Raw genomic sequence first — 27,156 nt, 5'->3', positions numbered from 1 at the left:
TACAAGTGTTCCTTTATTCTTTTCCAGGTTTCTTTACAAGGCATGTATTGCACTGTGGATGAAATTCTGGAAATAACTAAAGGAACACTTGTATTTTCATGTGTTCCCTTATTCATTTCTATGAGTATGTATAGCAGAAACCTATACAACTTGCTATATAGTTGACCTAGTAACCTAGATATGTACCAGAAACCTAGCTGATATAACAGAGATATATATCACAAACCTAGCTGATATATCCTAGATATATACCAGAAACATTGCTGATATATCCTAGATATATACCAGAAACATTGCTGATATATCCTCCAAACATACCAGAAACATGTTGAAGCACAGGACCTATACTCTGCTTGGTAAAATTGGTTGATATTCTCTGCTCTTCAAAACTCTCCTTGGCCCCTGAGACAAATCTGCATGTTGTCCTGGCTAGCTGACACAAGTGATGTCCCTTGGATTGCATAGTACCGGTATTCATATCACATAAAGCCCACCACTTGGAAGACACATCTTTTGACACTGAAGTACCTCTTACTTTCCAAGGATGAAACCCTTTCTACAGTGAAGCTCTATTTGTTTTGATCCTATTATTCAGAATATCTTCTTTCTGGATGGTGCCCGTTGGAAATGTGTTCATTTTACTAACACTGTTTACTAACTTTCTGATTTAAACGAGCTTCTCTGTAGCAGGAAAACATTCTTTAAATGTCGACAAAAACCCATAATAATTAGGCAACAAAGCTTCACATCAAATTATTGTAAAAACATCAGAGGAAAAATTCAACAATCGACAATCAATAACTTTGCATGTATAACACCAATGTAGAAATCTCTTTTTAAAAGAGTGTTCTGCATTGGATTAATGCATGAACATTATAAATGTCATAGTTATACTATTGATCTGAATTCAGTGACTACCACAGGTATGATTAAAACAAACTCTTAAATTCTCAATTAAATTCAAACAAAAAATCAACAGCTTTAGACTGAATATATCTCATGAAACATGCTACTTGTCAATTCCTGTACACATTAAAAATATTGACAAATTATGATTAAAATCAACTTACTACAAACGTGTAAAAGCAACATTCACAGTATAAATAAAATACACTAAAACATGCTATGATATGAAAAATATCTCAGTTCCAGAAAACACAATAAAATAATTTACGCTTGTCAAGTTAATTCTTCTTAATACATGCAGTCTCCAGGGATTTTCAACACATTTACTACTTGACTGAAAACCTTGTTTTAAAGTGCAAAAACAGCCCACCAAAACAGTGTGCAAGCACTTTAATTCAACTGTTTGAAATTGAGCTGTATTTTTTATTAGTATGAAAATGTCCCTTAAACACGAAAAAATGTTTCATTTTGCACACATCAAAATATCGTAACCTTAGATAAAATGGTTTAGCTGTAACAAAATCACAGTATAAAACAATCAAATAGAAGCAAAGTAAAAACATGTGATGCAGAGAATACCTCTTGAAAATCAATATCCGACACGTCCCTTACGTGACAACATATTTTCCTAGTTTCATATTTCAACTGCAATAAATATAGACACAGTACCAATAGGTCGTCAGATCCCATACACTGACTATGTGAGGTATTGTTACACACTCAACTTGTACATATTGACATACAAGGTAAAGGCAATGATAAAACTCCACACACTGTCCATGTGAGGAAAGGTTCCACATTCTTCTTGTAGAAATCGATACACATGGTGAAGATTGCTGTCAAACTCCACACACTGTCCATGTGAGGAAAGGTTCCACATTCTTCTTGTAGAAATCGATACACATGGTGAAGATTGCTGTCAAACTCCTCACACTATCCATGTGAGGAATGGTTCCACAGTCACTGTTTTTGTAGACATCAAGACACAAGGCGCAGACAACAATCACACTCCCCACACAGTCTATGTGAGGAATGGTTCCACACTCACTGTTTTTGTAGACATCAAGACACAAGGCGCAGGCAACAATCACACTCCCCACACAGTCTATGTGAGGAATGGTTCCACACTCACTGTTTTTGAAGACATCAAGACACAAGGCGCAGGCAACAATCACGCTCCCCACACAGTCTATGTGAGGAATGGTTCCACACTCTTCTTGTAGACATCCATGTTGGTGTGCCACTTGATATGTGGAATCCCGCTGTAGGTGAAGGTCGTAATTGCCTTCCGTTCGTACAGTGTGCGCAGTCCAAAGCTGTCCTCTCTGTACCACTGGAAGAGGAACAGCGTGTGCCAGAATGGCATCAGTAAGGTGAGGTGAGGTGAGGTGAAATTGGGCTTTACGTCGTGCTTGAGAATATTTCGCTCATATGACGACATGCATGCATGTGTATGTGTATGTGCGGCTGCTTGTACTAGCCCAGACTTAAGCTGGTTTTATAGTGCCCACTGAGATACCATGCCGCAGTGAAGCATGAATACCCCACTCAGACACATTATACTGACTCCGAGCCGACCAGTCCTTGTTGTACCCATTAATGCCGAGCGCCAGGCAGGGACCAACAAGTACCATATTTTAACGTCTTTTTGGTATGATGCGGTCGGGGATCGAACCCGCGACCTTCCGCTCTCCGGGCGGACGCTCTAACCACTACACCACGGAGGCGGTCGGCATCAGTAAGTAATGTGTTGGTGTGGATGTATGGGTGTGTGCCTGTAAAGGTTGAGTCTGGTGTAACACCGCTTTTAACAATATTCCAATATTATCGTGGCAGGGGACACCAGATATGGGCTTCACACATTGCATTCATGTGGGGAATCAAACCCAGGTTGTCAGTGTGGCGAGCAAACGCTCTAACCACTAGACCACCCAGCGCTCTATGTAAGGGTCACTGAACACTACCCCTCATTTTTTTTAATGAAGTCTCATTGCATTTGAAGGTGTGATAATGTCTTTATGTCATATGGAGTGTAAAGGCTAGACACATACCCTCTGTTCTTGCATTGGGAGGACCACATCACTGCCGTTGTACATTCCAAAATGACTAAAATAAAAAAATATATATATATTTTGTACAAATGACAAGAGCTTGATCTTGTTTGTTGTGTAACACAGCACTTAGCAATATTTCTGATGTATGAACGCGGACGGTAAATAGGTCTGGACCAGAAAATCCAGTGATTGAGATCATGAGCATCGATCTACGCAATTGGGAACCGATGACATGTGTCAACCAAGGCAGTGAGCCTGACCACTTGTTCCCGTTAGTCGCCTCTTACAACAAGCATGGGTTGCTGAAGACCAATTCTTACCCAGATCTTCATGGGATCTTCACAAAGGAAGACGCCTATGATAATATCATGCAAAGATTAATTGTGGTGATCACATACTATTTGACAAAAACACATATATTCCTAGTCTGATCTCAAAATATACACCACTGACTTGAGTTACTATAACTAGAATGGGTATTGTCTATTTTATACCCCCATTTGATTAACTTTTGTCTCAATATAGAACAATTTTTTTATGGATAACAACTTCTTTATTTCGTGAGTTCGACGTTTCGATACAGATTCTTGTACCATTGTCAGGCAGGAGTTAGTTAACTTTTGTCTCTTTTAAAGCAAAGACAGACTTTACATGATGTCACTATCTATTATTGTGGCCACCCCAAAGAGCAATACTGACCTCAGGCAAGGTAAAAACAGGTACTCATGTCATGGAAGTCTACAATTGTTCAAGAGTTCTTAAAGACACATTGGGGGCACATTCGCAATGACATTCTACTTCAATAGAACATAACTGTAGGATGATGGTAGGTACCTACCTAGATTGCCAGGGGGTGATCACACCGTCATCTGGACCCCCAACAAGCACCATCTTCTTCAAACGAGAGAAGTTCTCCTTGAAAGCTGGAGATTCAAACACACAAAGGTTTAAAATATTGGCACCTGAAGGTTACATCTTAAAATTTCTCTCTTATCATGCCTGGATCAAGTCTTAGCTACAACCTTGATAATATTTAACTTTATTAAAAGCTAAAATGTTAACAAAAGCTTTCGTAAATTTCGTAACTTCCTCACATACTTTTTAAATACATATAGTTAAAAGCTTTCGTAAATTCATAATTTCATAATTACATATAGTTCAAAGGTTTTAGAACCTATCAATGTTGTTAATAGAAACTGTTGTAGTGGTAATCCCAAAGATGAATTTATTGACATTTTGTTAAACATATATCTTGTATAAGATGAAATTGTCTCACAAATTCATGTGATTGAGTGAGTGTGTTTGGTTTTACGCCTCTTTCTAGCAATATTCCAGCAATATCGCAGCAAGGGACACCAGAAATTGGCTTCAGACATTTTATCCATGTAGGGAATCGAACCTGGGTTTTTGGCGTCGTGAGCGACCCAACACCCCAGTTCATGTGAGTAACTCATATATCCAAGACAGTACTATAGGACATATGGACGGAAATACTGCATATAAATCTGTATCTGATAAAACAAGAGGCACTACTCATACATAAGAAAACATATAGAGACTTACTTTGACTTTGTCCATTAATAGTGTCATTGTTGAGGACGGCCAGATATTCGGAGAACTTGCGGTATTCATCTTGATGATGTGGATCTAGAAATATTTATCATGGAGTGAGTGAGTGAGTGAGTGAGTGAGTGAGTGAGTGAGAGAGAGACCCCATGGGGGACCTGGGACAACTTGCAATATTAGCGCTTTGACTATCTTAAGTTTATGTTGGTGTACATTACGATCATGTTAAGATTGCTTTGCGCCAAATGTGCCCTGTGCCACAATACACAAATCGACCACAGAGCTAAGACTATTCTAACTCATCACCATAGACTTACGACAGACATAGCACTATGATTACTTTATGAATAGCAACTTAAGACTCAGACTTAGCTAAGTCAGTTTTTAAAAACTTAAGTTTGGACTTAGGAAAAATCTTAGTTTCTTTATGAATACCACCCCTGGGGCGGTATTCATAAAGAAACTAAGATTTTCCTAAGTCCAAACATAAGTTTTTAAAACTGACTTATCTAAGTCTGAGTCTTAAGATGCTATTCATAAAGCTACTAAGTCAGAAACTTAGCTAAGTTTCCAAAGACAAACTAAGTTTTTTCAGAGTGCATACCAGCGTGATCACTAGGGTGAATCCGAAGTTATTTTTAGACTTCCGGCGGAACTCTTTTATAAAAAGGTGTGAAAATGGCTTTTCGTTGGGATCTCCCTTTGCTATTTACGCAGACAGGCGACACATTGCGATACCGCGGTAATACATTGTGAAAAATATGTCGGAGTCTGAGATAAAGAAGAGAAAACCTAATTGGACTAAAGGCGAGGTCCTGCTTTTGACCGAACTCTTGAAAACAAACGCCAGAGTGTTGGAAGGAAGTTTGGTCCGGCGTGACGTCGGGCGGCGGCAAGAGGCGTGGCAGGTAATGTAAACATTGGGTCCGACTGTCAAGGTGTAGTCAAGAATACAGAAATGTCTTAGACTACGTGCCACACATAGTTTTTATTTGTTTTGAATAAGTACGATTTTCTGTTCTCTTTTCTGAATTACATTGGTACGCCTATGAAACAGCCCAAAATGCATCAAACACTGGAAAAATGTAGTAGGTGTAGGTGATGATTAGCCGAGGTCACACGACGAAGGAAAGGAACATGTATGAACGAAAAAGTTTTTTAAGCGTTTAACATGACCTCATACAAATAAAGTTTGATGAGGCTGCAGCATGAAGTGTCAGGAATATTTGTAAAATTTCCTGTGTTTTGTTAACTAACAATGGAAAATTTAAAAAAATAGGAAATCCTACTTTATAATTTTTTTTAGGAAATCCTAGTTTATAAATATATGACTAAATATGAAAGCTTTGAGTGATATCTATTTAAGGTATTATCATCATAAGTGTAATCAACTTTAGAACAATTGATTTCAAGAATATATGGAAAATTAAAAAAATAGGAAATCCTACTTTTTATAAAAAAAATTAGGAAATCCTATTTTATAAAAATATCCTTTCTCCCAAATGCTCTGCCTCTTATTTGTCCACAATCATAATACATATAGTTGATTTCTAACAAGTTATGGTCATGACATAGTAATTCATAAGCAGATAGTAACATATGTATATCAAAATAAAGGTTGACAGTTTTCATTCAACTCAACAGGTTATTACAGCAACCATCAACTCCGCTGGTCTGCATCCCAGATCTAAAGAAGAGGTAGAGAAAAAGTGGAAGAACATAAAGAGTCAATCAAAACAGAAGTATTCTGAGTTCAGCAGATTGACTAGAGGAACAGGCAAGTACTTTTCTTCAGTTCATATATCTTGTATATGAGTCACGGGTATTAAATGACATCTATCAGTCTTCTGTCAATTGTCTTAACAAATAAGTTATAACTGATGGATCAATAATCAGTAACAATCGTCCTTGTGTTTTTGTTGTTGTATTTCTTGTATGAAGGGTAATATTTAAAAAATGTGATCCTGAATGGAATAGTGATTGTCCTATTCCCTATTCCAATGAACATATATATATGAAGTTATTTTAAATAAAAGAAATCAAATTAATGATTGTGATTAAATTTTAATGCAGGAGGTGGACCAGCACCAACACCAATCAGCCCAGTGACCGATGCTGTCATTGACATTTTAGGCCAGGACAATGTGGCACTGACAGGTGTGCCTGGGTCAGTCGACTCAACAATGCTGCAGGTACTTGACTTGGTACCAACCGATGACAGGTAAATATGAATGATATGAGGTACCTTTTGGTTAGAATATCATCACCTCACTTGTGCATAAATGTGTTCATACATACATGTATTTTTGGTATGCTTTAACTGCACTGTCTGTTATGATAAATATATGTAATGAACAACTGTTATTGGTTTTTTATATCTAATTGTAATAACACAAAACAACAGGCTTGTTAAAATTGAAAGAACATTTATATTAAAAATTACATGCACATTTCTATCATTTTATTTTTAGACAGATTTATGAAGCCATGTGTGACCCCCATCCACAGCCAGAGGGAGCCAGAATGGGTCCTGAGGAGCCACCAGTCCATCCAGATGCTCCAAGATGCCACACAGTGGAAGCTCTGTTAAAACAGAAATTGCAGCTGGAAATAGAATGCCTCACATTGAAAAAAGGAGTACCTAAAACATAAAATCATGAAACTGAATTAGCTTAAACTGCCATAAATGTACTTGCTGAAAATCAGAAATATTTACATATTTGGGTATTAGGTGTATCATTCTCTGTCTAATATAAGGATAAAACAGATTCTGTTAGAAAAACTATTGTGGGGCCTTTAGCCAAACAGAAATTAAATTGTCAATACTACACATGAAGATAAGGGAATATACAATATTACAAATAAATAAAGCTATCGTGTAGAATGTATTAATAGTATGAGTGATAAAACTTAATTTTGTTTTGGAGAGGATTGTCTGTATTAAATGTAATAACATAATCTACCATTTATAGTTCTAACTCTGACACTATGATAGAAGATCCTAAAATCATCTTACATGGAAAGTTTGTATTGGCGAAGTGCTCTCTTTATCTCAGTGCAGCCACTGGTGTAGTGATTGCTAGTAGACCTCCACTCTGCCCATCATGCCTTCCAAATCCATCATGCCCATCTGTGGGTGGTAATGGAATGTTCCTGTCCTTGCATATGTTGTGAAGGACAGCACATGCTATGATCACCTGAAATATGGAATAATTAGTGATAAATGGAAAATAATAAATTTAGATACAAAAGTCAGTATAGACATGGCCATGCAGTGTACATTTTGAGATGATGAACTACTGTATTGCCTTTTACATATTTTCAATAGCATCAGTAAATAGAAATTCATGACAACCCATATCATATTCGTGATATATAGTAATATATATATGTATATAGTTTCATATTTTCAGTGATTCATACATCTTGCAAAATTGTAATTTATTAATCATATTGCCATTTAGCTTTGTTACCTTGTCAATTTATTTGTATTATTTATGTGGCAAGTAAACAGTGCTAAAGAAATAACTGTTGTTGATTATATTTTTCTTACCTTGCAAGCCTTCTCAGGTTTTAACCTGATTTCCCCATGAAGAACAGGAAATCTGCGCTTGAATTGGCCAAAGGCCCTTTCAACACTGCTCCTTGTTCTTTTATGCGATCTGGGTTAAGAAATAAAATATCATAAACCTCCAGCACAGTAAAAACTGTTTGTGTTGTCATTGTAAACTGTCACTTATTCAGTAAATAACTCTGAAAAAAACCTAATAATACAGTAACACTTACATAGATTATTTACATTCTACATTGAACTCCTGTCACTGGGTTGCCTACTAGAGGGCGCCTATTACAGTGGTTTATGATGTTTTAAGAAAATAATTTCTAGTCATATTCAGCATACTCATAAAATGTCTACAACCTGATTACAGAATTCGTATTTTATGAAAACTGTATTTTGCTTCGGTTATCCAGACTAATGTAATAACGTTTGTGATCTATAATGTGTAATGAGTACGATTGCTCAATGTTTATTCGAGGTAAATACAAGGGACACCACTCTATGTTGCTGATCACAATTGGCAACTTTACACGGAAGTTTACATACCTGTTGTAGTTTGTTTGTGGTCCTGCCAATGGCCTTAGGAAAGGGGTTAGTAGCCACTTCTTACAGGGGTAACCGCTGTCACCGAGAAGGTGGCATCCCATGGGGACAACATTTGAGACCGCTGTTGGTCAATATGCGTGAATCGTGTGTCGATCCAGGCCACCGAGCGTCAATTATCCTGTCTTCGCTATCGAAAGCGATCTGTGTATTGATGCTGTGGTAGTGATGCCGGTTTACAAATTCATTTTCATTTACTGTTGGGGCTTGAATCTGAACGTGCGTTCCGTCGATCACCCCCACAACTCCGGGAAAGTTTGCAACCTGATAAAAGTTGGTCTGGTGACGCCTGATGTCACGAAGTTGTAGGGGGAAGCGAACGAACTGTTTGACAATCCTGTCAGATGACAAACTTCGTATGCAGTCATTCACAGCTCTGGAAATGGTTGGCTGGCTGACACCTTGATCGTCCGCATTGCACAATTGAAATTTTATGGTGGCAAAGTACCTCAATGTGATGAGCGTCTTTTGTGAGGCATCCAGTGCGTGGTTACAGGTGGTTGTGGGCTCAACGTCTGGCTATTAGACTGGCGGCGAATCTAATGCCATTCCCATCTAGGCGGTATCGCGAATTAATTCTTCATCGCTGTATTCAACGAGACTTTGTCTTCTTTGGTGAAATGAACGACGCCTCAGCGCTACGGCAGCCATATTGTTTACTGACTTAAGTCAAACACCTTCCAGTTAAGCCTACCCCTGCCCAGTCTTAAGATTTAAGTCGGAAATCGCCAAAACTTAAGCCTAAGTTGCTTTATGAATATGACTTGAGTAAAATCTGAAAACTTAAGTCAGAAAAAGTGAAAAACTTAGTTTTTTCAAAAACTTAAGTCATATTTCAGACTTAAGTTCTTTTATGAATACAGCCCCTGGAGTAGAGTCTATCAAGAACCCAGAAACTACTCATAAGATACCCGTGAAGATCCGAGTTAGAATTGATCTTCAGTAACCCATGCTTGTCGTAAGAGGCGACTAACGGAATCGGGTGGTCATCGTATCCCAATTGTGCAGATCGATGCTCATGCTGTTGGTCAGTGGACTGTCTGGTCCAGACTGGATTATTTAAAGACCGCCACCATATAGCTAGAATTTTGCTGAGTGTGGCGTAAAACTAAACTCACTCACTCACAATACGGATACTGGGTTAGAACTGATCCTTTGCAACCTATACTCCTTATCAGAGGTGACTTAATGGGTTACGTGTTCAGGCTCAGTGACTTGGTTGATAGCGATTTAGTATGACAATTGCTCATAATATCAATCACTGGATTGTTGATTCTTTACAGCACACAATCGAACAGCTGGAATATTGTGGTGGTGAACACAAACTACTTACCATACCAATAGTTTGCAACAGACCATCTTTGCCCCATGTCAGTGTAGAAATATCTGAAAGGGAACCACAGGTTAAATCTTAACACCTGACTGCTATATAATGATAACTGTCTAAACTTTTAATTTTACACATAAGAATTGTAAAATATCTTCAGCATATATTCTTAAAGAGTGCAATGCTGTTGCTTTGATTATTCATGTTAATAAGTACAGAATTATTCAAGACAAATTAATTTTCAAGAATACATGTGTTCTTTTTTTATTTAATTGACATATCAGACATATCTTTATTAGTAATAATTAGAACCTGACGCTCAATCACCCACCTGTAAATATTTGACTTGACATAGTTTGGGAAAAGGTACTTGAGGTAGTCGGTGTCTGGAACAACAAAAACTAGGTGTGACAGTGATTGTAACTGTATTCCAGCTCTATAACTAGAGGGAACACAAAGCATCTCTGTGCATGACTGACTGATTGAGTTTGTTTTTACGCCGCTTTAAGCAATATTCCAGCAATATCACGGCGGGGGACACCAGAAATAGGCTTCACATATTGTACCCATGTGGGGATTCGAACCCGGGTCTTCGGCGTGACGAGCCAACGCTTTAACCATTAGACTACCCCACCGCCCCCTCTGTGCATGAGTAGGATGGGATGCAAGCATGATGCAAGCCAGCATGACCAAATGATACCGAGCCTAGCATGATACAGGAAAACAAGGCGCTGCGCTTCGCATCAGCAGCTTACAGATGCCAAAGGAAGGAATTCAGTGAAATCTGCATTCAGTAAGGTATATTAAAGTATGATCAAGGATGCCAAAAGCCCACACAGACACAGTCAATGATGACACATGCACAATGGAACACGATCAGCCTGTCAGGTCCTACTATCTCCCATTCGTCTGTCAGTAAACCAAGAAGAGGGTGGCCTCTTTCTTAACCAGAATCATGGTTCTGTTTCTGGGGCCATAGAAGAATGATTGAGTTGGCCCAACATTCCAGTCATATCACGGAATGTCGTCTTAATGTGGTACTGAAGTACTGCAGGCCACTTTGGTGACCCCATGATCTCGGGTATGGTGCTGAGGACAGCTGGCTATTGATTTTGATCATATAGACTAATAATCATTAAGTAAATATCGTAAGCGATAAATATCGGAGAACTTTGAGCAAAAATGACCAAAAATATCTGAAAGAAATCAACCTATTGTTAGTGAGTGATGACATATTTAGGTTTGGATTACTAACAAAACACTGTCATGAACATAATTTAGAAGCAGTCAAAGAGGTGAGGTGAAATTGGGTTTTACGTCGTGCTTGAGAATATTTCGCTCATATGACGACATGCATGCGTGTGTGTGTGTATGTGCGGCTGCTTGTACTAGCCCAGACTGAAGCTGGTTTTATAGTGCTAGCCCACTGAGATAACATGCCGCAGTGAAGCATGAATACCCCACTCAGACACATTATACTGACTCTGATCTGACCAGTCCTTGTTGTACCCATTAATGCCGAGCGCCAGGCAGGGACCAACAAGTACCATATTTTAAAATCCGGGCGGACGCTCTAACCGCTACACCACGGAGGCGTTTGTAGCAGTGAAAGAATAAAGACCTCTAACTTGGTGTATTGTCCAAGTATAACTTCATTCCATCACAACAGTTTATGATATTGTCATTGACATCATATTCAGCCGTAGTGCTGCCAAACCTAGTGACATGATCAGGGCAAAGTGGGATATAAACCCAGGATCAAAGATTTCTGACTCTCTGTAAAGCTATATGCTGATCCATACTTAGGGTTGGGTATTGCCAAAATTTTTGTATTGCGATATATTGCGATATGTGTTGGCGTATTGCAATATGTATTGCAATATATTGTGAAAGTGTAACATATGGGTTTAAGGTAATGACATTACTGTTTCCTTTCTTTTGAAACGATGCCACTGGCCACTGTCAGGACTCAGATGTGATTGTGCAAAAATGACCAATTGAAAATGTTTCCAAATTGAAGACTTCGCTCTAAATTTGGAACTTGCGAAAAAGCGTACGCAGCGACGTCCGCCATTTTGGTTTGTGTATCATTGCAACGAGTACCGGTACCAATCTATTTGTTTTTATTTATATGGTTTAAAAGTCTTTATTTATATGGTTTAAAAGTCATGCAAATACAACTATATGACCAACAAATATTCTCAAAACTATTAATGTATAATAATATAAAGGAAATACAAACGGTGTTAGTAGTTTGACTACATGAAGAAAATCACCGATCATATCGGGTGAACCGTTTCACGAAAAGTGCACCGCAAATAACGTATTGTGAAGTTCGAATTGCAATATACCGGTTAACCAGTATTATCGCCCACCCCTATCCATACTGTACACAACTTAATTCTCAGTAGTCCCTCAGTAGTATGGGGTGTCCCCTGCTGTGATATTGCTGGAATATTGCTTAAAACGGCGTAAAACTAAACTCACTCACTCACTCACTCAGTAGTATGCTCACCTCCATACTGGCCAGCCAAGGGGCAGCTGAGACCGATGAAGGTGTCCACATTGTGTTGCAGCATGGACATCAGACCACGACACACCAAGCCACCTACAACATCAGCAACATCTACAACAGCGGCACTTCACATCATATATACAGAAAATCATTTTGTTAAAGACTAGGTGAAACTAGTACTATAATATCAATTGTCCTCAGAGTTTTGACTTATTCCTGCCTGAATGAAACAAATATGCTTTCTATGTTACTATTTTCTATCATTTTTATTTCGACCATGACTACCATATGTGAAATGCAGGAATTTGATTGGACAGTCAATAAAATTAGACACTACCAATTTGGACTAGATATGCGTTCAGTTTCAAATTAAACTTAGTGACTATGAATTGGGTCTGACATTCCTTTGATTTGAAGAAAATCCAGGAAACAGTTCTTGAGATAGCTTATCTGTGACATGCAGGTTAACATGCTGAAATCTTCAAAGTGTCGCCATGACCTTGGAAATTATGTGAAGGTCACCAAAATCGACTGGGCCCTGCACCTTCCCTAGATAAAGCTTGGTAATGAATATGAAGACAATCCAGTGAACAGTTCTTGAGATAGCTAATCTGTGACATGCAGGTTAACATGCTGAAATCTTCAAAGTGTCGCCATGACCTTGGAAATTATGTGAAGGTCACCAAAATCGACTGGGCCCTGCACCTTCCCTAGATAAAGCTTAGTAATGAATATGAAGACAATCCAGTGAACAGTTCTTGAGATAGCTTAATATGCAGGTAAAACATGAAAGTCCCCTTGTGACCTTGAAATGAAGGTCAAGGTCACCAAACCTGACTTGGACCTTTCTTATAGTGTGATGAACCTAGGTACCAAATATGAAAAGAATCTAGAGAACGGTTCTTAAGATATTCTAATTCGTACGTACGTACAGACGGACGGAGCCTAATACTATATCTCCCGCTAATAAAAATATGGGTTGTGGTAGGTCATTCAGGACCTGGCAGTAGAAATTATTTACCCGACCCAAGTACTCAGGGACCCGTTCCAGCCCACACTCATCCCATCGTATCCATGACAACAGTTATGTCACATGCCCTCACTCACCCTGAGAGAAACAGACAAGATGGATGCCATCAGGGTTGTCTGCCATAATCTGAGTGAACAAGATTTGAATCTTCTCCACCTGGTTCCACATCGGTTCCAGACTGTACACGTCCACAAAAGCATTGATCTGTGTTGTGTTGGTACCAGGGTGATCCTGAAACAGAGTGAGTGGGTCAGTTTAGTTTTACACCGCTTTTAGCGATACTCCAGCAATATCACGTCAGGGGACACCAGAAATGGGCTTCACACATTGTGCCCATGTGGGGAATCAAACCTGGGTCTTTGGCATGACGACCGAACACTTTAACCACTAGGCTACCCCACCGCCCTCCTGAAATCGAGATGTGCCAGAAATATACTAACAAGAAGTACTCTTATAGTGTTCATATATTCATTTAGAAACAGTAGTATATTCTTATCTCTGGGATTGTTTCTCTGAACACATATGTTTATTTCATTGTGTCTTCAACTCATGTCAAAAAGGGGCGGTGGGGTAGCCTAGTGGTTAAAGCATTGGCTCGTCACGCAGAAGACCCGGGTTCGATTCCCCACATGGGCACAATGTGTTAAACCCATTTCTGGTGTCCCCCGCCGTGATATTGCTGGAATATTGCTAAAAGCGGCGTAAAAATAAACTCAGTCAGTCAGTCAGTCAGTCATGTCAAAAAGAGATTATCAACTACCTGAATATATTTACATTGTTTTTTGTTATTACTTACGATTTTGATCTGCTGTGCAAACTTGTCAAATTCGGAAGGTCCAGCCAAAATGCCATGCATGAAGACGACATGTTTGTAGCCTGACACCATTGTCAGCATCATCAACACACACACCAACACAACCAAATTCATCATGGAAACAGTTTGCATAATATAAACCGGTCCTTTAACAAACTAGAACTAGGTTCTTTGATGACAAATTTGACAGGTCAAAAGTGCAGTTAACAATTCATTGATGAAAAGTCAAAATAATTCAAACCCTTATTATAATTTAGCATCAATGGAATCACAATCAGTCTCTCAAAGACATAAAGCTGCACCACAGAACTAAACTGTGAAACTTCCTTGTTTACTGCTGAATACAGAACTTTGGTACTTGAGCAACAATTACACAAAGAGAATCTGAATGACTATTATTCCGTCCACTTGATATAATTCCTCTAAAAAAGTCAGAAAAAACTACTTCCTCATCACGATGTTTTCCTTTTGTGTCTACTTATAAAACAAATGGCTAGTTGGACTTTCATAGCTCTATGAAAAACAAAACGCTAGTGACTTCATCCTTGAGGGACTAGTTTCCATGACAATTGGAAGTAGAAGGTGAAACCAGGCATGTGAAACAAGGCAGCTGAAGGAAGGCACAATGGCTGTTGGGACTCTTTCAGCAACGTCCAAATATCACAGTCTCTTTTCAGACAGGAAATATGTCCCCCAGTCCTGCAGTGGGATTTGTCTTCTCAGCTTTGTACTTGTCACTATGAAAGAAACAAAATTCATTTTATACTTAGGGTTATACAGTTTTTACATCATGATGAGGCCACCCATTGTTCTTGCAGATGAATCTGCACCACTCAATCAGTCACTCCTCACTCACCATGTTGAGTGAGTGAGTGAGTGAGTTTAGTTTTACGCCACACTCAGCAATATTCCAGCTATATGGCGGCAGTCTGTAAATAATCGAAGTCTGGACCAGACAATCCAGTGATCAACAGCATAAGCATTGACCTGCGCAATTGGGAACCGATGACATGTGTCAACCAAGCCAACGAGCCTGACCACCTGATCCTGTTAGTCGCCTCTTACGACAAGCATGGGTTACCGAAGGTTCATTCTAACCCGAACCTTCACGGGTTCACCATGTTGAAGTTTAAAATGGATAATACCAATATCAGTCAACATATTATACCAACTTAAGTCCTTGTTTTTGTTCCACTAATACAAGGCGGCAGGCAGGGTAATAACAAGTACCATCTTTTATCGTTATATGGTATGGTCTGCAAAAACAATCTGCACCCCGGACAGAAAATCTGTGCTCAACACCAAGAGGCATATTAACAGAACACAAACATATTGTGTCCAAAATATATATTAACTGAGAATGGAAGCAAGAGAAGATGACTGACTGAATTATCAAAACTACCAAGGTAATCAATTTTTTTTAAGTTGCAAATGTGACAAAAAATAACCCAGTGCTCAAACTTACAACGCTCTGTAACACTCCTTGTCTAAATCCTAACCACATTGATACAACATACAGATCCAGGGATGGAAAAAACTTTACAATTGATAGTGTACTCCTGTAATTTTTCCACTATACTGACTGTTTTCTTGCTGAAGTTTTAAATAAACAACATAATTAACATTGGAAAGTCAACTGGACACCGGTGCAGTGTGATATACAAATTTGCTTGCCTGACAGAAAAAAACACTGGACTCGGATCGGGCAATGGGTTATTTCCACCCCTGAGATCATGTACAAATATATCCCAAAGTATCTGTGAGTGAGTATGGTTTTACACTGCATATAGGTTTTCTATACCCGTGAAGATTCAGGTTGAACTGATCTTCAGCAACCCATACTTGTCTTGAGTGAGTGAGTGAGTGAGTATGGTTTAACGCTGCTTTTAGCAATATTCCAGCAATATCACAGTGTGTGTGTGTGGGGGGGGACACACTTGTCGTAAGAGACAGCGACAGCTAATGGGATCAGGTGGTCAGGCTCACTGACTTGGTTAACATGTCATTGTATACCAATTGATGCTCAAGCTGTTGTTCACTGGATTGTCTGGTCCAGACTTCGATTATTTACAGGCCGCCGCCATATAGCTGGAATAGTGTTGAATGTTGGGTTTTCAACATACAAACAAAACCAATCTTCAAGGAATATCATAGCCACGGACACCAGAAAGGGGCTGCACATACTATATGTACCCATGTAAAGCATTAAACCTGGGTCTTCAGCATGATGAGGGAATACTTAATTACCCCACTGTCCCCAAATGTATTTGTGTTTAGTTGGCATAAAAATAATTGATGCATGTGTGCAAACCAAACTGATATGAGTTGAATAGGGCTTCGTTATAAATGGTGCTCACATCAAACTGCAATAACATCACAACATAATTAAAACTACATCACAGCACTGTGACCTTGCAACAGAAGGCTCCACTGTATTGAAAGCACAACTCCCATATTTTACCATTTTGACAGTTTGATTAAAATCATCTCAGTGTTTAATATTCCTATCAACTTGATTACAAAAAAGTTAACTAAACTGAATGCAGAACAACAAACACATTCAAAAATGCTCAACGAGGAGGGTGTATATAAGTACAGTGATACAAAATTAACAAATCTCCTCCCTCCCTCCTACCTGATGTGCTGCAGGTGCCTGTAGACAGCAATCTGTGTACTAACACAGTATCACACGTGTGTCCATGTGATACTGTTATCATCCAGCACACATTGGTCCACATACAGAGATAACCATGATAGCTAACACCTGTTATCATAATGCTGTATTCTCCATGTTCAGCTGCCTGCTTATTCATCAGTTCAAGTTATTTCGCCTTTCAACATGTTGCGTTCATCGAAGCATGATAACAGTGGTGAACAATAAGTGTATGGCAGAAAGACTCATGCGTGGTATCGGGGGTTTCTAAACATGTTTATGTTGGAAAATAAACAAAATGCATGTCACAGGCAAATTGAGAGAAAACAATGATATTATTTATATTAATTAACTCATGAATAAGGTTATTTCCAAAGTTTAAACTTAACCATAATTATGACAGCTCTTACTTCCTACATTTAAATGTTAAAACATTTTGCTGTAGAAACGACCAAATATCTGCTTCTGGGAAGAGCTAGATAAATCCCTGGATGTTTTTTTATTTAAGTTTATATCACGGCAGGGGACACCAGAAATGGGCTTCACACATTGTACCCATGTGGGGAATCGAACCCCGGTCTTCGGCATGACGAGCCAACGCTTTAACCACATAGCTACCCCACAGCCCAATCCCTGGATGTAATACAGTACCTGGACAATCTTGATGGGCACTAATTCCAGCTTGTCCAACTTGGACTGTGTGACTCTCCCCAAACACTGACCAGCCTGACTGATGCGTGGTCATAGGTGGAGTAATTGGGTTATAAATAGAACAATAGAGATGCAGTTTATGTTATACGAGCCCTGTTATATACCACTGCTGTGACTTTCATTGACTGGAGTGATAATTGTAATTATAAAGGTGAGGTCAGTTGGGTGTGGCAGACAATGGGATAGCAGGAGGCAGAAGTGTTGGAGTGAGAAGTGTTGGGATGGAGATATTGTGGGGTGTAGGAGCGGAAGATTGTTGGGTGTAGGGGCTGGAGATTGTTGGGTGTAGGGGCTGGAGATTGTTGGGGCTGGAGATTGTGGGGTGTAGGAGCGGAAGATTGTCGGAAGTAGGGGCTGGAGATTGTTGGGTGTAGGGGCTGCAGGTTGTTGGGTGTAGGGGCTGCATATTGTGGGGTGTAGGGACTGGAGATTTTTGGGTGTAGGGACTGGAGATTGTTGGGGCTGGAGATTGTTAGGGCTGGAGATTTGTTGGATGTATGGGCTGGAGATTGTTGGGTGGAGGGGCTGAGATTGTGGGGTGTAGGGCCTGGAGATTGTTGGGTGTAGGGACTGGAGATTGTGGGGTGTAGGGACTGGAGATTGTGGGGTGTAGGGACTGGAGAGCGTTGGGGCTGGAGATTTGTTGGATGTAGGGGCTGGAGATTATTGGGTGTAGGGGCTGGAGATTATTGGGTGCATGGGCTGGAGATATTTGGGTGTAGTGGCTGGAGATTGTTGGGTGTAGGGACTGGACATTTTTGGGTGTAGGGGCTGGAGATTGTGGGGTGTAGGGACTGGACATTGTTGGGTGTAGGGGCTGGAGATTGTAAGAAGTAAGGAGATTGTAGGGGCAGTAAGGATGTAAGGGAGATACCTCTAGTGTGCTGGGGTGATTCCTATATTGCCATGTTTAACAGTGTAACAGTGACCACAGTGAAAACCCAGTAACAGTGCTGGAGTGATTCCTATATTGCCATGTTTAACAGTGTAACAGTAACAGTGCTGGGGTGATTCCTATATTGCCATGTTTAACAGTGTAACAGTAACAGTGCTGGGGTGATTCCTATATTGCCATGTTTAACAGTGTAACAGTAACAGTGCTGGGGTGATTCCTATATTGCCATGTTTAACAGTGTAACAGTAACAGTAACAGTGCTGGGGTGATTCCTATATTGCCATGTTTAACAGTGTAACAGTAACAGTGCTGGGGTGATTCCTATATTGCCATCTTTGTAACAGTTAACAGTGTAACAGTAACAGTGCTGGGGTGATTCCTATATTGCCATGTTTAACAGTGTAACAGTAACAGTGCTGGGGTGATTCCTATATTGCCATGTTTAACAGTGTAACAGTAACAGTGCTGGGGTGATTCCTATATTGCCATGTTTAACAGTGTAACAGTAACAGTGCTGGGGTGATTCCTATATTGCCATGTTTAACAGTGTAACAGTAACAGTGCTGGGGTGATTCCTATATTGCCATGTTTAACACTGTAACAGTAACCACAGTGAAACCCAGTCACAGTGCAATCATTATATAACATTCTACAATACAATGACCTCTATAACACATCAAGGGATGACGGGGTAGACTGTTTGATGAAAGGGTTATTTGTTATGCTGAAGATCCGGGTTTCATTCCTCGCATGGGTACAATGTGTGAAGTCCATTTCTGGTGTCCCATGCAATGACATTGCTGGAATATTGCTAAAAGTTGTGTAAAACCATACTCACTCACTTATAACACAATGAAATCCCTGTAACATTGAAACCATTATGTTTATAACACAATGAAACGTTTATCATCTTTATGAAACCCTGGTAACAGTGCAGCCTTTAAAAGATTAATACAGTGAAGTGCATGAGTGAGTTAAGACTTAAAGTCACATCGGCAATATTTCAACCATGTCGTGACTTTAACAAATTACAAATTCATAATAAATGCAATTAAATGATAAAAACCCTGTCGATGAAGGACCGTAAAGTAACTAGATTATCACAGATAGATAATTAAAAATAGCATGTAACAGTAAAATTAATCAAATTTTATGAGCAATACAGTGAAACCATGTCAACTCACCTCAATGTTAACTTATATAAGACAACGTACATAAGCTTTTGGCCCTTACCAGCACTGTGGGTGATAATGTACAACACACTGCTGGTGATGAATGTAGAATAACTTTACCCCACTCTTCCACTGTGTAGGGATAAACATGATAACTAGAATTGTGACCATATATCGTAGTATCGATAATCGTGATACTTTATCTGACGATAAATATATCAATACGTTTTTTCGTATCGCGATATGTTTTGTCGACCTTAAAATTGTTAATTTTCATTAGATATTGATGGTAACTAAAGAAAGCATATCGTGATCGTATCATTTAAAGATATCGCGATATGTATCGTATCGTGAAATTTCTGTATCGTCACACCTCTAATGATAACAACCTACTTTCCCAGTAGAAATGGAAAATAACAACACAACAAACATACTAGTCACCAAAAGGACAGCTTTAGCACTAGTTAAATTGCCTCAGGTGAGTTCTAGATGTTTTCTTTACAAACTGCAGTTTACAAGACTAAGAGTTTCAACTGTCTAGATTGCTTGGAGTCAGTCTGCTGGCAATGACAACCTTCAACAACAGCTCCAGGCTGTCCAATTATAGTTGATGTGGACCCCTTCTATTGTGTTCCACTGACCTGAGCCAAATAATATAGCACAGTACACGTGGAATACAGTGGTATTGTGGGGATTTAAGGTTTGTTTTTATATTGGAATCTAGACACCTCCATATTGTCAGCATTCCATAGTGTTAGCACTGCTCCCAGGCCATAAATTATACATGACACACAGAGGTTGAAACTAAACACAGTAAAGAGATGTTGTTAGGTTTCTCTCACATCATAATCTGGAAACCAACTGGATTTCAAAATTAATATTATCCATTAAACAACTGGACCTCTTAACTCCATGCTTAATTTAAAAAAACAAAACATACAAAGGTGATATTCAGAATTATATTATGTTAATCACTGTTAATTTTAGTTTAATATCAGTTAGTAATTTGAGACTGCATCAAACCCTGCCAACTCATAACAAGCATCAGTTTCTACAGGTCTATTATAACTGGGAATCTCCATGTTGTCATGCTTTTTGAGCTTTGTATAGGGATGTGGATTCTTTAGTTAATGCATATAATAAGCAGTCAATAGTTAAGAGTGGGTGAGTGAGTGAGTAAGGTTTTACGCCGCTTTTAATAATATTCCTGCAGGAACATGGCAGTGGACACCAGAAATGGGCTTCACACATAAAGTATCCATGTGGGGAATCAAACCCAGGCCTTCGGTGTGACAAGCGGACGCTTTAACCATTAGGATACCCCACCTCCCCCAATTATGATGTCTACTCAGACAATCTTTCACATCAATACTACTGACTGAGTTTGGTTTTACGCCGCTTTTAGCAATATTCCAGCAACATCACAGCGGGGAACACCAGAAATGGGTTTCACACATTGTGCCCATTCACATCAATAACAATATATGATGAAGAATTACTGTTATCACATCACACTGACTAAATACAAGACAAGACAGAGAGGATTGTTCATTGATCAGATTTATTTCTGTCAACTAGGATTATTTGCCTGCATTGGCCAGTATTAGTGTCAGAGCTAACTCTTATCATGCTTGTGAAAGCCTCCACTTACAAAATAGAACATACCATGAACAACAAGGTCAAGGGTATAGTGTGGTAGTTAGGGTACTGTTGTACAAAACCCCATGAAGATCTGGGTTAGAATCGGTCTTCAGCAACCAATGCTTTGTCAAAAAAGGTGACTAACGGGATCGGGTGGTCAGGCTCGCTGACTTCATTGACACATGTCCTTATATCCAAACTGAGTGTCATTGCTCGATGCTCATGCTGTTGCTTATGCTGTTGATCACTGGATTGTCTGGTCCAGACTCAATTATTTACAGACCGCCGACATATAGCTGGAATATTGCTGAAAGCAGTGTTAAACAACCAACCAACCTTTGTGCAAAATCATCTTAGTGCTGAGGTGCTTGTATATGAAATTTGCATTCTCAGATAAGTAGTTCAAAACTAGAACTTGAAAATATAATAACATTATAATGACATTATTAAGTTATAATTACAAACATTTGTGAATTCCCATCAGCTTAAATTATTAGATTCAGCAGTTTGGAGTTTTCAACCGGCTGCTTCCCTCTATATGTTTTGCATGGACTTATCAAAGCTTTTTGCGAGAACCATAATACTGAACCCCATTTCTGCCCAAATATATTAAATTAAATAAAACATTCTAAATTCACGTCATTATAATTTTATACTTATAGTTTTCCAAAGATCAGTTGTTTTTTCCTGATTTCAGGACTAATAATAAGCAAAAAGGTTTTGAACTTAGTTTTACATGATCAATAATTTGACAAAAAGGACCTAAGAAAATCTAATTTCAGACAAACTGAGGTTTTTCAGTTTGTCTGCCCGGGTCTCCTATATTTGAAAATCTCAGAAAAATCTCTAGGTCATGTATGAATTATTCAGATTTCCAGATTTGTGAAAGTATTGATTTTAACTATTATAATCAGTTTGATCATGTTGATATGAAGATCTGCCTACCTGTGCTACCATGGTTACCACAGTCATTACAAAAGTGGTATTACATTCTCACACGCCTTACAGTATGGGTAAAAACTTTAGCCTGGTCACAATAGCATCCATCTAACGATATGTGTCACAATACTATACTATCACGCTACACATATCCATGCCAAATCGTTAGGAAACTCCATTAAGCCAGACCAATTTATTTCCTGTTTTACGGATCCGCCAGTCGTATTTTTACAAGAATAAGAAAAGAAACAAAAATTAATTGTCCCCGCTCAAAAAATAAAATCCTAATGTTTGTATTGGCCAAAAATGTAAACTTACAAGATAGTATTTTTTAGATTGTTTTTTTTTGCCCCATATAGACTTCAAAAATAGCCAAAAAGTAAAATACTTTTAGGATTGATAAGGAATATTACTTTGAAGTTTGAATGGTGATTTTTATATTTTTATTTTTCCCTCCTGCCTTTAGGTTTTCTGAAGACAAAAGTCTGTAATACAAGAAATAAAATTGGTCTTGCCTTACTATAAATATTTCAGAGCAGGTTCCAAAGGAAATGTTTACTCTAGAACCACGTTTAACAATATCTGACACACCAAATATGGACGTGGAGTGTCACTTAAATAGTAATAAGTACTTTTATTAAGTGTATTGCCTTGTTTTGATACAGGGGGTAAAATCATTGGTTCGTATCACTGCATGAAAACTCACGATGTACCGTCACACTTGAGAATCATTTCTCCCCTACCAATAATTAAACCTACTGGAAAGATTTAAAGAATGGAATACATAGAATGTACACAGCTGGTACACAGTAATCAATACTGCACACAATGTGTTTGATTTCTCAGTCCAAACATGCAACATGGCCATGTTTGTGCAGCCAGTTTTGACATGACTATTTTGTTTGTTTGCACTTTAACGTTGGTTGGTTGGTTGGTGTTTAACACAACATTCCAGCTATATGGTAGCAGCCTGTAAATAATCATGTCTGGACCACACAATCCAGTGATCAACTGCATGAGCATCAATCTATGCAATTGGGATACGATGACATGTGTGAACAAAGTCCGCAAGCTTATCCACCCGATCCCATTAGTTGCCTCTTACGACAAGCATGGGTTGCAGAAGACTTTTTATTAGCAATATTCCAGCTCGGGGACAGTGGACAAGAGTCCGGACCAGACAATCCAGTGAGCAACATTATGACCATCAATCTTCTTCTTCTTAAATCCAAGTTTATTTGCAGTTTGAAACCATAGTGGAAATTATCTCGTAGCCCACGGACAAGTACGATACCATTATTTGATTGCCTGAAATGAAAACTGACTTGTCCCGGGCGTCGGGCGATGGGATTTTTGAACCCCTGAAAGTGTCATACTTAGATAGCAAAGTGCATGTACCTGTATTTTGTACATATGTATTTGTTAGGGCTGGGAAGATTTCAAATTCCCTACCCGGTAGCAGACACCTTGACACAGGACCCTGCCGTAGGTCTCAAGAGATGGGTACAAAGTGTCTGATTGAGAACTGTCTTAACCGGCCTTCACACGGCAAACTTAAGTTTGACTACCTGTTGTTAAAATTTGAAAAGTTGTCAAACTTGTGTTTTCACACGTCAAACACATGTTGTCAAATTTTCGTGCCATTTAAGCCATGCCATTTTGTAGGCTGAGTTGACCAGACGACCAAAATATCACGTGACAATTTAGATGACTGCGATTTGTTGTTTCTGAAGAACAAGAGTTTGACAACACTTCACATGTCAAACTTGAGTCTGAGAACGCTGAAAGTTTGATGGAAAAGATGGTAGGAATACTCTGAGACCGATCCTATTTCTTGACAACTGTTTGACAACTCTGAAATTGGTGTTGGTGGCGAGTTGTTGGAATGTTCACACTCTCAAACTCGAGTTTGACAACATGTGTTGTGTAACTTTAGTTTGCTGTGTGAAGAACGCTGTACTGGAGCCCTTCCAAAAACATTCTACAGACACGCCTAAAAACAATCTGGGCCAGTCTAAGTAAACTTAGCCTCAGTATTATTCGTTACACTGCTATACTGAGTCTAACCAAACCTTGTGGAAGGTCGAGTCAGGTAACCTTTTCAATTGACCAAGCAGAACACAGCTTACCAGATCGCGAAAGTTGACATTCGACATACCTTTTGAACTGTTACCTCGAAAAAGTTTTGTACCCGAACGATTCCGATGCTATTTTCCGTACGATCGCTTTCGAGTGATGCACATGGAGCATGCCACAACCGTGAGTAAACTATCTCTGTTTTATGCAGGTTTTCATTTGTTGTGAGATCAGTGTTGGCGACCGGGCAAAAGTAAATCCATTTTGTAAGTCCCGCCGAACCCTAAATAATAGCCTTTGTCTGATTGGTTAAATCCGTTCTGTCGTCTCGCATTTGATTGGATGGTCATAGGTCGCTCAAAGGTTACCTGACGTGACCTTCCAAACGGTTTTGTTAGACTCAGTCAGGGGTGGAAATAACCCATTGCCCGAGTCCAGTGTTATTTTCTGTCGGGCAAGCAAATTTGTATATCACACTGTACCGGTGTCCAGTTGACTTTCCAATGTTAATTATGTTGTTTATTTGAAAAAATCAACAAGAAAATCGGCCAGTATAGTGGAAAAATTATCAGGGCAAGTGATTTTACTTGTGCCACTGTACCGGAGTATACTAGCAATTTTAAAGTTATTTCCAGCCCTGTCAGTATAGCAGTGTAACGAATAATGCTAAGGCTAAGTTTACTTAGACTGTATCTGAGCCTGAAGTTGACTGAGGATCTCTTGTAACTCAAACTTATAAAAGTCAGTATAAAATGTGTGCATAGTCAAGAAGAAATGTGAACCAGTAGACTCATATAGCTGTTGTCATTAACAATATATATCACTTCAGTAACCATGGCAACCAAGGGTCCAGATAGTCTTGTTGGAAGTCTGGTCTCGCTCATGACCAATCTGAACCAAGTAGGCAGATCCAACACTAGTGTGTGTCTACACCCCTATAGTGCAATACTTTCTGGCGACCGGTTTTCACTATTTATTAGATGTAATTTCTGAAGCATTCAGAACTAAACTATCATTTTTTAAGGAAATAGTGGAGTTCGAGTTTATATAATTGTTTATTGATTAACATTTTCATTGGTTTTATGTCATGTCACATTAAGTAGTACTATTAAACCTTGAATGCCTATGACAGGGCACTTGACCTACTTGTGAAGTAGTGGTTTCCCCAGACAGCTACACCAGGCTTGTGGCCAATGACTTCCTCTTGAACTTTTTATATTATTATTCTAAATATAGCCACAATCACTAATACTGTAGATACATAAATATAACCGGGGATACATATATGTCACAAGATGTCACAAGAACATCCACCTCAAGGTTCATAATGTGCAAAATCTGACTTCCAAAGTTGCCTTTCTCCGAAACTCCATGTATTTTTTTGCTTGTTTTGTTTTCTGAATCAAGTTATCGATATATATTACAAATTAGCGAGAAGTTATGGAGGTCAACTTCTTCTTTATCGTGAGAAACATGTTCCGGAAAATAATATACTATTTTGGTCGTCAGATAAAAACATATACTCCGAAACCGTGTGTTTCTTATAATAAGAAGTTGCCATTGTTAAATTCTCTCCGTTATGTGAATCACTTCTAACTGCCATTCAAAAACTTGAAACATCAACTTGTTGACAGCTTCGAAGTTGTTTTGTTTTGTTTTGATTTTTCAAGTTTCCCTGCGAGGCTTACGCGTAAAAAGAATAATTTAAGAACGCAAACCCTGATTAGATTAATCATCCTCCAAAAAGGAAACGTTTCACTTTACCTGTCACTTGTCTGTGTAAAAAATCAAACAAACATTGCTTTCATTTTCGTGTCGTGTAGGGACATTTTATCTTACGCGGATGTGATTTTCAAGGGAGCTAACTCTATTTGCTTTTTCAAGGGAGGTGATTTTGAAAATCGCAACAAACGATTACACAGTTTTCAAGACAAATACACACAGTAATCTTAATCCCTGCATATAATACAAAGTTGAAAGATGATTCCAAGAAATAATCCTAATAAACAGAATACATTTTACGCGGGGGTTACGGGCGGAACTCTTACCTCATATTTTACCAGTGACTTGTGAAATGAAATGTATTGAAATTGCCGAGAATGCTGGAGAGTTGTGGAGTTGCTGAGAATGGGGGCGTCCTGCGAGGACTAATAGACATGCAGAGAGGTGCGCCAGGCCGACTTGCCGATGTTCTTTGAAGTAATTAACGCCAATTATCATTGTTGTGACAGTATGGGGTCGTCTCACCATTTCATTGAATTTAGCTCACCATTTCATTGAATTTAGCTCACCACTTCCATAGTTTGAGTTTGAGTTCACCACTTAAGTTTTAAAAAAAAGTTCACCACTAACTGAATTTACTTTGGAAATTAGTTGACGTTCGTTTTTCACAAAGAGTATAAATAAAGCAATGACACATTTACTAAACCATGCATTTGCAATCATGGCTCATGTGCAGACAGATCATCAGTTCATTCCACCCCACCACAATCTTGAATATTAGTGCATCAAGGTAACATGTTTAGAGCAATAAGAAGAGACATTCCTGGCAATCGTGGGGGAATGTATGGGATTTACAGGTAATTGATGGGAAAATATGTGCGTTAAGTTTGCTCAAAGTGTGTTTGTATCTTTGATTTAGATTGAAATGAGTTGAGTGTGTGTGTGTCTGTGTGTATATATATGTCAGGGTTGA

At 38.8% G+C, this 27,156-nt stretch overlaps 2 protein-coding genes across 8 annotated transcripts; both read right to left on the bottom strand.

Annotated features, from left to right (window-relative positions):
- On the bottom strand, positions 1-26,635 carry LOC124271054 (lysosomal thioesterase PPT2-A-like). Of its 6 annotated transcripts, XR_006896932.1 has the most exons (12): positions 17,010-17,579; positions 14,357-15,111; positions 13,638-13,791; positions 12,531-12,623; positions 10,347-10,401; positions 10,022-10,074; positions 4,524-4,607; positions 3,799-3,883; positions 2,958-3,012; positions 2,100-2,239; positions 1,283-2,015; positions 1-1,248 (listed from the first exon to the last, which is right to left on the bottom strand). XR_006896932.1 is itself a non-coding variant. In XM_046706118.1 (10 exons), exons 2-10 carry the CDS (start codon positions 14,504-14,506, stop codon positions 2,096-2,098), a joined length of 873 nt encoding a protein of 290 aa, XP_046562074.1. In that variant the 5' UTR covers positions 14,507-15,111; positions 17,010-17,578; the 3' UTR covers positions 1-2,095. The 6 variants fall into 6 exon arrangements, 1 of the variants encoding a protein (XP_046562074.1); XR_006896934.1 differs by lacking the exon at positions 17,010-17,579 and adding an exon at positions 26,510-26,635 and having other exon boundaries at positions 1,283-2,239; XR_006896931.1 differs by lacking the exon at positions 17,010-17,579 and adding an exon at positions 26,226-26,311 and having other exon boundaries at positions 1,283-2,239.
- Positions 7,552-8,755, bottom strand: LOC124271055 (putative nuclease HARBI1). 2 transcript variants are annotated; one of them, XM_046706119.1, is made up of 3 exons: positions 8,632-8,755; positions 8,080-8,188; positions 7,552-7,723 (listed from the first exon to the last, which is right to left on the bottom strand). In XM_046706119.1, the coding sequence occupies exons 1-3, from the start codon at positions 8,730-8,732 to the stop codon at positions 7,574-7,576; spliced, it is 360 nt and encodes a 119-aa protein (XP_046562075.1). In that variant the 5' UTR covers positions 8,733-8,755; the 3' UTR covers positions 7,552-7,573. The 2 variants fall into 2 exon arrangements, with proteins under 2 accessions (XP_046562075.1, XP_046562076.1); XM_046706120.1 differs by having other exon boundaries at positions 8,080-8,176.
- Positions 26,636-27,156: the final 521 nt, after the last annotated feature.

This window comes from Haliotis rubra, unplaced genomic scaffold (genome assembly GCF_003918875.1).
Source record: "Haliotis rubra isolate DU_JTF1 unplaced genomic scaffold, ASM391887v1 Scf157, whole genome shotgun sequence".
Lineage (NCBI taxonomy): Eukaryota > Metazoa > Mollusca > Gastropoda > Lepetellida > Haliotidae > Haliotis > Haliotis rubra.
The sequence above is the reverse complement of the archived record's forward strand: the minus strand, read 5'-3'. Positions and strand labels throughout refer to the sequence as shown.